This window comes from Mustela erminea, chromosome 6 (assembly GCF_009829155.1).
Source record: "Mustela erminea isolate mMusErm1 chromosome 6, mMusErm1.Pri, whole genome shotgun sequence".
Lineage (NCBI taxonomy): Eukaryota > Metazoa > Chordata > Mammalia > Carnivora > Mustelidae > Mustela > Mustela erminea.
Window position 1 is genome coordinate 111641025 of NC_045619.1, and position 13247 is coordinate 111654271.

At 36.2% G+C, this 13247-nt stretch overlaps 1 protein-coding gene across 9 annotated transcripts in view; it reads right to left on the bottom strand.

The window, feature by feature from the left end:
• Positions 1–13247, bottom strand: part of CREM (cAMP responsive element modulator) — a 71557-nt gene that overhangs the window by 41272 nt on the left and 17038 nt on the right. For all 9 annotated transcript variants that reach the window (XM_032349304.1, XM_032349298.1, XM_032349296.1 and 6 more), the window contains one exon: positions 12324–12447. In XM_032349304.1, the coding sequence (XP_032205195.1) occupies positions 12324–12447 (124 nt within the window). The remainder of the gene's footprint in view (positions 1–12323; positions 12448–13247) is intronic.

Here is a 13247-nt window from a genome sequence, read left to right on the forward strand (position 1 = left end):
TATACCTTGTCTATTTTAATTTTAAAGGACTACAATTGAAACCCACTATTACAAGCATGAAGTTGGAAAATTATCTTGATTTCTGTATATTAAGACAAGATTCTTCAAAATCTGTTTCTTCTATAAGGAAAAGAAAGTATTTACAGAATATTTCAAATATTTTTAAGGTTGAAAACAGGAAAATAATGAGAGTGAACACTTGAATATAGATGTAAAATATTTCATTTTATTTTTTTTTAAAGTTGTGCTTAATTGCACTAAATAAAGAGAACACAAAATGAAAAATGTAGAGTTGGTCTCATTTTAGTGTCTTTCTTTCCACTGCAGTTTTTTTTTTTTTTTTAAGTGTGGCTAACAGATTGCAAAAATCAGTACAGTTAAATTTTACTAAATTTTATGGGCACCTGGGTGGCTCAGTGGGTTAAGCATCTGCCTTCAGGTCATGTCATGATCCCGGGGTCCTGGGATCAAGAACCATGTCAGGCACCTGGCTCAGCAGGGAGTCTGCTTCTCCCTCCCTTTCTCCCTCTGACCCTCCCCCTGTTCACACTCTCTTGCTCTCTCTCAAATAAATAAATTAAATTATAAAAAATTTTTTTTACCTAATTTATCTTGAGAATTTCAGGTGAAACTATTTATTGATAACAGAGTTAACCACATAAGACTCACATTTGTATATCTACCATGTTAAAATTCTAAAGAGAATTACATGGGAATGCTGTTGCCTCACATGCTTTTTGTATGTGTAGAGCATAAACAAATGCCATCTGAAATCTATAATCCAAATAAAATGAGAAGGGGAAAGTAGATCACTGTTTCTGGTATTGTAAATATAAATGGATGAATATTAAGTCTTTTAAAAAAAATTCTCCCCTTGTGGGGCGTGTGGGTGGCTCAGTTGGTTAAGTGCCTTCAGCTCAGGTAATGATCCTGGGATACTGGGATCAAGGCTCACATGGGGCTCCTTGCTCATAGGGGAGTCTGTTTCTCCCTCTCCCTTTGCCCCTCCCCTCACTCAGGCTCACTCTCTCTCATGCTTGCTCAAATAAATAAAATATTTTAAAAAATTCTCCCTTGAGGGGCGCCTGGGTGGCTCAGTGGGTTAAAGCCTCTGCCTTCAGCTCAGGTCATGATCTCAGGGTCCTGGGATCAAGCCCCGCATGGGACTCTCTGCTCAGCAGGGAGCCTGCTTCCTCCTCTCTCTCTGCCTGCCTCTCTGCCTACTTGTGATCTCTGTCTGTCAAATAAATAAATAAAATCTTTAAAAAAAAAAAATTCTCCCTTGAAAGCAAAGCGAATATCAAAATTAAATCATGCTTAATTATACAGTCTATTTTCATTACATTTCCAATAAGCAGTGATGATCTTTTGAGGATAAATTAAAATTAGGGATCCTTTAACCTTTGAAAAACAATGCTCTAGCTGATTTGTTTTTCCTACCTAATCTGTAGAGTATCCTTAGTTTTCTATTTGTAGCAGTAGGAGTATCATTTTATATTCTAACCAATATGTGTTTCATTTATCATATTTTAAAAGCATTATGAAAATGAATATTACCTTTGTAGCAGTTAAAATTCTTTTAACTCCAGAACTTTTAAATATCAATCCTATAGTTGCCTTCAGTAAGACTGAAACTAAAATTGATCATAATCACTAGTCAGATGCAAGTAATAAGTGTACATAATGAAGTTTTAGTGAGATAGGAGCCCAAAAGAACATATACCCAGTAGACATCTTGTAAGAACAAATAGTAAATAATAAAACTATTCTTAACAATAATGTCGATCATTTCTAATAATTGATAAGAAATATATATGTCAAAAGCCAGATACCACAAAATGAATGCCTAAAACCACTTATTACCCAAACTTCATATTAATCTTTATTTCCAAACAAAAAACTCTTTATAAGAATGTCTATGAAGCAAATTTTAATTCACTTGAATTATTTTATTTGTTCTATCAATAACTTTGTGTAAGTCCTACAAAGTACTGAACTGGCAAAAACAAAAATACCAAAAACCCTTAAGAACTATTATAGTAGAGGCATCTGGCTGGCTCATGTGGAAGATTGTAGGACTCTTGATCTTGGAGTGGATTTGAGGTTCACATTGGGTATGTAAATTAGTTAAAAAATAAAGAGGGGCACCTGGGAGGCTCAGTGGGTTAAGCCTCTGCCTTCGGCTCAAGTCATGATCCCAGGGTCCTGGAATCGAGTCCTGCATCAGGCTCTCTGCTCAGCAGGGAGCCTGCTTTCCCCCTCTCTCTTTCTGCCTACTTGTGAGCTCTCTCTGTCAAATAAGTAAATCTTAAAATAAATAAATAAATAATAAATTTCTTAAAAAATATTACTAGTAAATAAAATGTGGTATATACATACAAAGGAATATTATTCAGCCTCACAAAAGAAAAAAATTCCCACCACAGAGTATGACACAGATAAACCTTGAGGGCCTTATGCTAAGTGAAATAATCTAGTCACAAAAAGATAAATACTGATGCATCCACTCATATCAAGTATCTAAAAGTAGTTAAGCTCACAGAAACAGAAGGTAGAATGGTAGTTATCAGGGCTGAAGGCAGGGGTATTAAGAAAGTTTTTGTTTAATGGATATAGAACTTTAGATTTACAAGATGAAAATGTTCTGGAGATCTGTTTCACAACACTGTATTACTAACACCACTAAACTGTACACTTAAACTGGTCAGGATTGCAGACTGTATGTATTTTCTTACCACACATAAAAAATAACAACTCTGGCCCCATATCTAGTGGATATAACAAGTAACTGGCTTCTTGCCAGGAAAACACTCAATAAATTGATTTTACCAAAGGCAATGGGACTGATTTCTTCATCATCTCATAAAACTTAAGTCGAAAGCTCTGGGTGCTATCATACTCTCGGCCCCAGAGTGATGGTTCAACACACAGAATAGTTACGGATGCCAGAAATTATATGGAAACAATTACTAATACATCAAAATGGATAAAATTTAAATTCTCTAATGCTCTTCACATATCCCAGATCAGAAACGGAGTTGGGATCTAAATATAGAACTATCTTAATCTGCCACTGAAGAATGAAGGAGTAACAATATACAGTACATGTTAACATGTACTGCATAGTTCTGCTTATGTGTCTATATACACACACACACACACACACACATATATAATATATATGTGTACATATACAATAACAATATATAACCTATTTTTATTATTAAATTCAATTGTTATGGAATTTCCAAGGCAATGCCCTCTATATGGTCCAGTTCAACACTGAGTACCCTATGTATTACATAGGTTGTATTACTCTACAATAAAGAGTAGAGAGCTTGATTAAATCTAAAGCCAGATAGCCTGGGTTCTAATTTTGGCCTTGCCTCTTACTAGCTGTGTGACCTAAGACAAGTTATTCATTCAGTCTCTCTATACCTTATTTTCCACCACTGCTAGGCGGAATGAAAGCAGTATCTTTCTATAAAGTTGTTGTGAGTCAAAGGCCTGGCACAGACTGAGTTCAATACCCACTTTTATTATTCTTATTATTGTTGCATTTAAATAATTTAGTCAAGAATTTGGAACTTAAACAATTTACAAGTATTAATCCTATGATCTGGAAGGTTAAAATACTTTTCCAGCACCTGGGTGGCTCAGCGGGTTAAGCCTCTGCCTTCGGCTCAGGTCATGATCCCAGGGTCCTGGGATCGAGCCCCGCCTTGGACTCTCTGCTTGGCGGAGAGCCTGCTTCCTCCTCTCTCTCTCTCTGCCTGCCTCTCTGCCTACTTGTGATCTCTGTCTGTCAAATAAATAAAATAAAATCTTAAAAAAAAAAAAAAGTCAAAATCCGAATCAGTGACAAAACATGGCTAGACTAAATTGCATCCTTAAGTTTTTTCAGTTTCAGTCCAAAGGTCAGAATTCATACACAAGCTAGTCTAAGAATTAAGCACCTAAAAAAGCATTATAATGAAACCTGGTCTTAATATGAAATGTAAAATCTAGTAATAGATTATATTTTAGATTTTCAGACATAAAATGGCTTAAAGAAACTCCTGCAATATTTAAAAATCCCTTCAAAAGAAATCCAGGGGTGCCTGGGTGGCTCAGTGGGTTAAAGCCTCTGCCTTCAGCTCAGGTCATGATCCCAGCGTCCTGGGATCGAGCCCCGGCATAGGCGTCCGGCTTTCTGCTCAGCAGGGAGCCTGCTTCCTCCTCTCTCTCTGCCTGCCTGTCTGCCTACTTGTGATCTCTGTCTGTCAAATAAATAAATAAAATCTTTTTAAAAATAAATAAATAAATAAATAAAAGAAATCCAAAGTATAAAAATTTAGGAGCATAAAATATGCCATTTAAAGTAAGTTCGTGGCATCATATCAGAATGTTGCTTATAAAACAACTACAAATTTTTTAAGATTTTATTTTTTTAATTTATTCATAACAGAGGGAGGGAGGTAGAGGGAGAAGCAGGTTCCCTGCAGAGCAGGATGCCCCATGGCATATAGGATGACTAATTAATTGAACATGTACTGCGACCTTTCTTTTTTCCCAGTAAAGATGAGAGGTATGGGGGCCTGGGTGGCTCAGTGGGTTAAGCCTCTCCGCCTTCTGCTCAGGTCACGGTCTCAGGATCCTGGGATGGGGCTCTCTGCTTGGTGCTCAACTGACTGAGTTACCCAGGTGCCCAGCCCAGTAGCTTTCCTTTTCAACACCCTCTGAAGGTCTATTTAAGCATAGTAAGTAGAGTTATATTACTTTCAAATGAAATCCTAATACAACATACTTTTAAAACAACATAAGCCACTTCCTCTTGAAGCCTAATTGCAACCACTGGCCTAACTGCTACCATTCTAATCATTTGAGGCAAGTTAGTAGAATGATAAAAGCAAACAATTATTGCACATTCCAAGCACTGTACTTGCACTTCATACTTCACCTCCTTCATCTTAATCTATGAAAATCAAAGAATGCAGGCAATTAAGTATTAACTTAAAACAATATATAAACATTAGGAAAATAATTTTGAGGGAAACTGGGGGGCTCAGTCAGTTGGCCAGCTGATTCTTGGTTTTAGCTCCAGTTGTGATTTCAGTGTGGTGGGATCGGGCCCCATGTCAGGCTCCATGATTAGCTAGGAATCTGCTTGGGGTTCTCTCTCTCCCTCTCCCTCTGCCCCCCTACTCACGCTCTCTTTCTCTCTCTCTAAAATAAATAAACCTTTAAAAAAAATAATTTTGTGTCTTTAGTGTTAAAATATAGTACAAAAAATACTTAAAATTTTAAGTAAACAAACTACATTTAATTCAAACTGTGTATATGTATGTATACATTGACTCTTTTTCCTTACACCAAGTAAAAGCAGTAAATAAGCCCTTAAAAAAGGGAAAACTAGAAAGTTCTAAGGACCCAAGGAGACCAACTTACACTAGCAATACCTATCACGGTGTATTAACATACCAGATACCAAATACATAAAGGTATTTATTATCTGCCAAAATAGAAGTTTACTGCTATATAGAACATATTTTTTTCCTGAACTATTTCTGCTTGCATCCTCTTTATCTGATAGTGTGTCTACCTAATACATTCACTACCATAAGCAGGCTTTTCTCTCCCATGTCTTTTTGGAGAACCACTAGAGATTTTTCTCTGCCAGGACTCAGAAAACTCTCATTTCTGAAGAACACTATTAAGATGTCATCGTAATTAATCAATAGAGTGAAAATTTCTAAAAGCCTCTGTGTTTTGTAATTCCTTTAATAAATGTAATTCTTTTAACAGTCTGGGGTTTACCAAGCTTGCAGTAACTTTAAATATTAAAATCAGGCAAAGTAAAATAACCTCTGAATACTATTCAAAGTAGAACCTACAAAAATTCACACTTTTTCTTCAAACTTCAATGTCTACTCCCTTCATCGTTCTTTTTTCATTATTGTGGTAAATAATGTAGAATAAAATTTACCATCTTAACCATCTTTAATTTATATAGTTCAGTAGTAAGTATATTCACAGTTGTGAAACAGATTATTCAGAACATTTTCATCTTGCAAATATGAAATTCTATACCCCTTAAACAACAGCTTCCCTATAAACCTTTCCCTACTTTACTACAAAAAAGAAATCATAAAGAAAAGGGTAAAAAGAGTAACTATGTTTATACTCAGTTGTTCTCCCATTATTGCTTATGACAAATCACCTCTCTCTATGAAGAACTTGGAACATCAAACAAAAAGTATCCAAACCCGGGCGCCTGGGTGGCTCAGTGGGTTAAGCCGCTGCCTTCGGCTCAGGTCATGATCTCAGGGTCCTGGGATCAAGACCCGCATCGGGCTCTCTGCTCAGCGGGGAGCCTGCTTCCCTCTCTCTCTCTCTCTGCCTGCCTCTCTGTCTACTTGTGATCTCTCTCTGTCAAATAAATAAATAAAATTTTAAGAAAAAAAAAAAGTATCCAAACCCCATTGAAAATCATTATAAATGACAGAAAATCTTTAACAATCTCTCCAACACTAAAACTAATTTGTATTTATTTTTCTGATTTAAGTATAAAAACAAAATCTTTTTCTGAAAATTGGCTGATTCCTTTATATCTGCTTAAATTATCTTTGAAATATCAAATTTTATTCAAAGTATTATCACTAAGATGAAAACAGAGGGCATTCTAAAGCTAAAATATAACCTTTAAAGAAATGTGTTATCACATACAAAATTACAAAATACAAGTACAGATATATAACAAATTCTTGTTCAAACTGAACAAAACAATCTCTGCTATTAGCAGTTCACCAACTACTTTTATGTCCCTCATACCCTGAATCACCTTCAAGAAAATGAGTTACATTTTAAAACAGTATATTTCCTTGAAATAGTTGATTAAAGAACATCATACAACACAGAGTTAGCATTTACTGAAAAAAATTCAGTTTTACTTTTTCTTCCAACTTTTGCTCATTTTTAGAGAGAATTCTAGGTGAAGTAAAACATTATATAAAAAAATTAAAGCAATGAAAAAGAGCCAGAGGAAGGAATACAAAAAAATAAGGAGCAATAGAAAGTCAATACTGAAATGAAAAATTTTTACCTCAAAATTTTAAGAACATTTTTCTCTTTCTGCAAAAGTCACTCAAGTAAGGGAATTAGTATGTTGAAATAAAAAACAAGATTCAATTGAACACTAAGCTTAAATTATATCTACTTAGCTGGCAGTAGATATACCAGATCAACATAACACAATGCAGACCATTTTTAATATACAAATATGATGTTGCTGGACCCATTATCAATAGCAAATGTTGCATTTTTGTTTTGTTTTCTGATAGCCATCCACATCCTTCCTGGTCCTACTTGGGACCAAGAAGATGGATTTTTGGCACAGGCAGCCAAAGTAATGAGAAACGTCATTCTAATTTCCCACCAGATTGAAACAGAAAACATACAACTCATACATTAAAATGTATCCTTTGTTAAATCATTCCTACTTCAATCCCTCACTGCATGCCAAGGCTGGCTTTATTCTGAGGCGCTCCTTTACATATACTATTTGCATTTAGAACAGACACATAAAAAAGGAGATTAGCAGAGTATAATCCTTGAACAACATTCCCAAGTAGTTTTCTCTGCTCCCTTTAATCTCATTTCCAAAAACACACAGGTCTGTGGGAAGATTAACGTTTATATTAGAACAAATTCTCTTGAGGCACTGTGCTGACCCTGATAATCTCCAGAGCTTCCTTCAAGCTCTAGGACTCCCTGCTTTTGCTTCTTTCACCTTTGCTGACACCTAGAGAACTGGTCATTTATAAAAAAGAGTTATTTAGCTTTGAGAGGTGAGGTGCCCACAGGCTTCAGCAGCAGCTACTTGGCATGAAGCTTTGGAAAGCTGGTTTTAAAGCACATCCTTTCCAGTGGCTCCATGAGGATTACTTTGCCTATCCAGATCTTCTGGAGACATTGACAACTCCCAAGGGACTTCCAACAAGAAAAATTCAGGGTGTCCTTACTTTTACTTTCAGAGTAGATTACACATTTGTGAAATAAATGGGGAAATGTGAACAAGAAGTGCATATCATTGTAAGGAATTATGCTTCATTTTATTAGATATGACAGTGACATTTGGTTACATAAAAAAATGTCCATAATCTTTTACAAGTTGCATACCCAGAAGTAAGTAGGAGTAAAATGACAGGTCTGAGATCTGCAGAGTTGCTTAAAATACTTTAACAAACAGAAAAAAAAGAAGATAGATGAGGCTACAAAATCTTAGTAATTATCAAGTTTATGTATACATAAATTTATATCCATAGCATTATCCTACCTTGTACATGTTTGAAATCTTACATTATAAAAGAAATTTTAGGGTGCCTGGGTGGCTCAATGGGTTAAAGCCACTGCCTTTGGCTCAGGTCATGATCCCAGGGTCCTGGGATCCAGCCCCACATCAGGCTCTCTGCTCAACAGGGAGTCTGCTTCTCCCTCTCCCTCTGCCTGCCTCTCTGCCTAAATTGTGATCTCTGTCAAATAAATAAAATCTTAAAAAAAAAAAGAAAGAAAAGAAAGTTTAATTACCCATTTAAGAATTATATTATTTCCAGAGGGTATGTGGCTATTTAAAACTACTTGCATATAACTCACATATGTGTGTGTGTGTGTGTGTGTGTCTATACATATATATATATATATATATATATATTTTTTTTTTTTTTTTTTTTGCTTTCACCATTTTGGCTTTTGGACAAGGTTTCCTCCTGGCTTGGTTATTTAAAATAAACTCTCCAACTTATTACCAATTGTTTTTCCAGGGGCACAGGGGAATAGAAACTAGTCTTACATAGCAATATATATACTTAACAAACAAGAAAGCAGCTTCAATTAAAAATAAATCAACATAAAAAATATCTCAAGCAAGAAGAAAGCCAAGTCACGATTTAACCTCAACTCTCTGCCACCCTCAGTATCTGTTTAAGGCAAATCCTGCTTTCAGCTCTTTGACATTATCACCACTGTGACTTCTATTTACTTTTGACTGCAGGTAGAAGGGAAAGATTCCATTTATATCTGGGAAGTTATAAAACAGAAAAACTGGAAACTTAAAACTCTAGCCTCTCTTGGTGCACACGGAGGCCTGAGGGCCAAGAGCAGCCTTGAGTTGTCAGATTTTCCTGAATGTGATGATTTTCAGAGTAACCTGATAGGTGGAAGCTTTAGAAAGTCCATGGTGCTCAAAACTACTACTCTCAAATGACCAGATGCAAAGGATGAAACTGACTGAATCTTTTTGTCACACCTTTTGTGCCCACACTAGTTAATAATAATTTGACCATGTAAAAAGGAAATTAAGTGTTATAAAGTCCTACCTATACCAAACCATCCTTTCTGAAAAAAATGAAACAAGTATCAAGTATACAAGGACATCAGGAATTATTCAGAAGAGTCACTTTTAGCATAAATTATAGATTTTTTTTTTATTTCTTTTCAGTGTAACAGAATTCATTGTTCATGCACCACACCCAGTGCTCCATGCAATACATGCCCTCCATAATACCCACCACCAGCTACATTATAGGTTTAATAAAGATTTCAATCTGATTTCCTAATGCTTTTATCACATAATATCACATCATAACGAATACTCACAATTTAACAGCTTCAGGCATCATAAGAACCTAACCGTTTAGAATCTAATTAAGTTTAGAAAATTTTGACTGCTAAGAATTTGTCCTAATTTTTCAAAAAATCATGATCCGTGCATGGCACAGAGGATAACTCTTAGTTAACCAAAGTAATCAATGAATCAGCACACAGATTACTTCTTAATCTCTCAACATTCCTAATATGTGAAAGACAAAAACCACTGTTTATCCTTTGATCAGATCCTTAAGATATATAGCAAATAAATACCATAGCAAGTCCGTGAGCTTGCTCTCCAGATTTAGTAAATACCAACATTGAATTTGAGATTTTTAAAGAAGAAAGCTTTATAAATGCAAACCACAGGTTTTTTCCTAGATCTGATTCAGCCCTCTCATGTCTCTCTCTCCTTCCACTTTCCTCAAAACACTTCTCTTTGCCACACTCCTGTCCTCACCCCTTTGTTTCACAGACTCATCTTTCTCTATTATTTCACAGAAAAATTTCTTGAAGAATCTATCCTTCCAATTTCTACCTCCTCTCCCTCTTACTTCTTCTCCTAGCTATGAAAACCTAGTTTCTATTCACTGGACTCCTATTCAATTCCAAACGCTCATAAATCAGAGGTTATTTTTCAAACTTCATATTACTGGAACTCTTTAGTAACTTCTGACTGACGCTCACAGAGCTGGTTGTCACCCAGGCTAAAGTCCTCAGGATTGCAAATTATCATTGTTAAACAATGGAGATATATTGTTTTGACTGTGCAGGCCCAGAAGAGGGAGAGAAGGCTATGTGAGGGTCAGTGAGCCAGGACCTAAAAGGAGGGGAATGGAGGCAAAAGGAAGATTTGCTTTCAACTACCACTTCAGCAAAGAAGGGCAGAATTAAAGATCAGGAATCATAGTGATAAAAACTCTAGAAGATGGCAAATTTATGAAAAAAGATATGTGTATTGTATTCTTTTCATAAGACCCTAAGACTAAAAGACATATACCCAAAATCTCTGGATGTTAAGATTATGGGTAGTTTTTATTTTCTTCTTTATAATAATACATATTTTGTAATTTTCTACAATGAGCATACATTCTTTTAATAAGAAAAAGGCTGCTCTCCTCACCCCTTTAAATAGCAAAAGATCTGCATGCCTGCATTCTAGGGTAACAAAGAAGGGTGTTGCCAGGGAGATGCAGCTCCACAGAATACTTGTGAGAAAACCCTCAGGGAGCTCTTATGAGGAAAGAAAAGCAGGCTGGGTGTTTGGGGCCAGTCTTGGGAAAGAAGAGACCTCACAGGAACCTGTCTGGCTTAAGACAACCCAGGAAGAACCTGGTATTTCCCCTGGACCTCCAGTCAGCCATATGAGTCCTCTCTCTCCTCCCTTCAAGATGCTGTGAAAATCTCATGACTGCACTGTATCCCACACTACTGTGACTCCATACAAAAGGTTTCTCCACAACTGGCTGGTTGACTTCCAATCCAACCCCCTATATAGTCCACACAAATATTAGTGTTCTAAACACAGGGAACACTGTGCTTCAAGAATATTTAGTATCCAGGACACTCTACACTCTCAAATGTATACAATCTCTGCTTACATTAACCAGCACGACTTCCCAGCCCAGATGTTAGGCTCCAGTTAGCCCCTCTACCCATAGTTTCCAGACAGTCTGGCTTTGTGCCTCTGCACACTCTTCCCTGGCCTAGAATATGCTTCCCTATCCTTGTCCACGTGGTAAACTCCTATTGATCCTTTATATCTAGTTCAAAAGCAACTCCTCCATAAAGTACTCCTGGTCACCTGGCTGCTCCCTCCTAACGTTTTATAGCACTTCTTATACTGTTGGAGCTATCATCCAAGTACCTACCTTCCCTACTAAACCATGAGATATTTAATACCAAAAACTACATTTCTCCATGTATCTAAATAGTGCTGAGAGCCAGTAGGTACTCAAAAAATACGTGACAAACTAAATAAAAGAATGTGTTTGGGGCGCCTCGGTGGCTCAGTGGGTTAAGCCGCTGCCTTCAGCTCGAGTCATGATCTCAGGGTCCTGGGATCAAGTCCCGCATTGGGCTCTCTGCTCGGCGGGGAGCCTGCTTCCCTCTCTCTCTCTCTCTGCCTGCCTCTCTGCCTACTTGTGATTTCTCTCTGTCAAATAAATAAATAAAATCTTAAAAAAAAAAAAAAGAATGTGTTTGCTTTTACTACATATTTTTATATATATCTCAGAAATGGGTTTTAAGAGCTGAAAATCAGGCACTAACTCATACTGGTGGTCTCTAAATGAAACCAATTCAAAAAGACCTAACTAAAAAGGAAGCAAAGCTCAAACCAAATATATACTAGGCAATATAAGATTTCTGTAGTATTTCCAGCTGAGAAGTTAAGACTATACCAACTTGGAATTACCAACCTTCTGAAACAGTAATTTGAGGGTTACATATGTGGGCAGGTTTTTGTTTTTCCTTTTGCATAGCAGTGGTAGTGGAGAGGGAGCACTGCAAAGTGTCCGTTACGAGGCAAAGTAACTCAAATACATATCGTCTCTCTGAAATCAAATCAGTAAGAATGGCTGATAACCAGGGAACAGTGTAAACTTAAGATCAACTTCAAGAAAACAGAATCTGCACATGCTTATTTCCACAGAGTTTCCCTTTCATCAGTGCCTGCCTATTGCTTACATTAAATTTACCTGAGCTAAAGTAGGGATTGAATTTTGACCAGTCTGGGTCTGCATATGAGCAGATTCGCTCTCAGCCACAGAATCTGTTACACTTCCATCCTGCTGAGATTCAATTGTTTCCATGGTCATTTGTCTGAAAAAGCAATAAAAAAGGAAAAAGTATTAAGGCCCTATCAGAAAGATTTCTCTGCTGTTACTTAGCTTTCTGATATTCATTTCTGTCATCAATTGTACCACCTTATTTTTCAAGAAATGGGTTCAGTGGTAGAGGTCTAAGTCTCCAAACTAACTCTGCTCACGGGATATGAACATTACCATTGCAGGAAGCACTGTAAAATGTTTTATGGGAGTTAACTTATTACAAAAAATGTTAATCTTATAATAAAAAGTCTCCTTGATAATTATTTTAAGCCCTCCAGTATAAATGAGTGAAAAAAGCAGACTTTCTATTTTACCTTAAGTATAAATATTCTATGACTCTCAAAGCCTAAGGTACCTGCTTCATAATATATAGTATCAGAGAATTTCCCCACAGTCTAAATTAAATGCATTATAATATAAAGATGTGCCTAGCTTTGACAGCACTAACCAGTTTCTGATAAACAAGCCTCTCAAATGGAATCATGCAGAGCTGACCACATGTCCTACAGCTTCCCATTTCATTAAAGAGAAGAATCTAATTTTTCCAGAAAAACTTTCAACATAATTTTGTCTATGATAATCAATTTAATAATTTTTATTTCCATATAGACGATAAACCACTGTGATAAATTTTATCCTACTAGAAGAAATACAAACCACAAACAAAATAAACAAAATCAAATATTGAAAACTTACAGGAACTATTCTGTTACACATCTTTTCAACTGTCAATGATACAATGTGATTCTCTCTTTAGTAGTCTAATTATATAGCCAAAAAGTATGCAAGCTA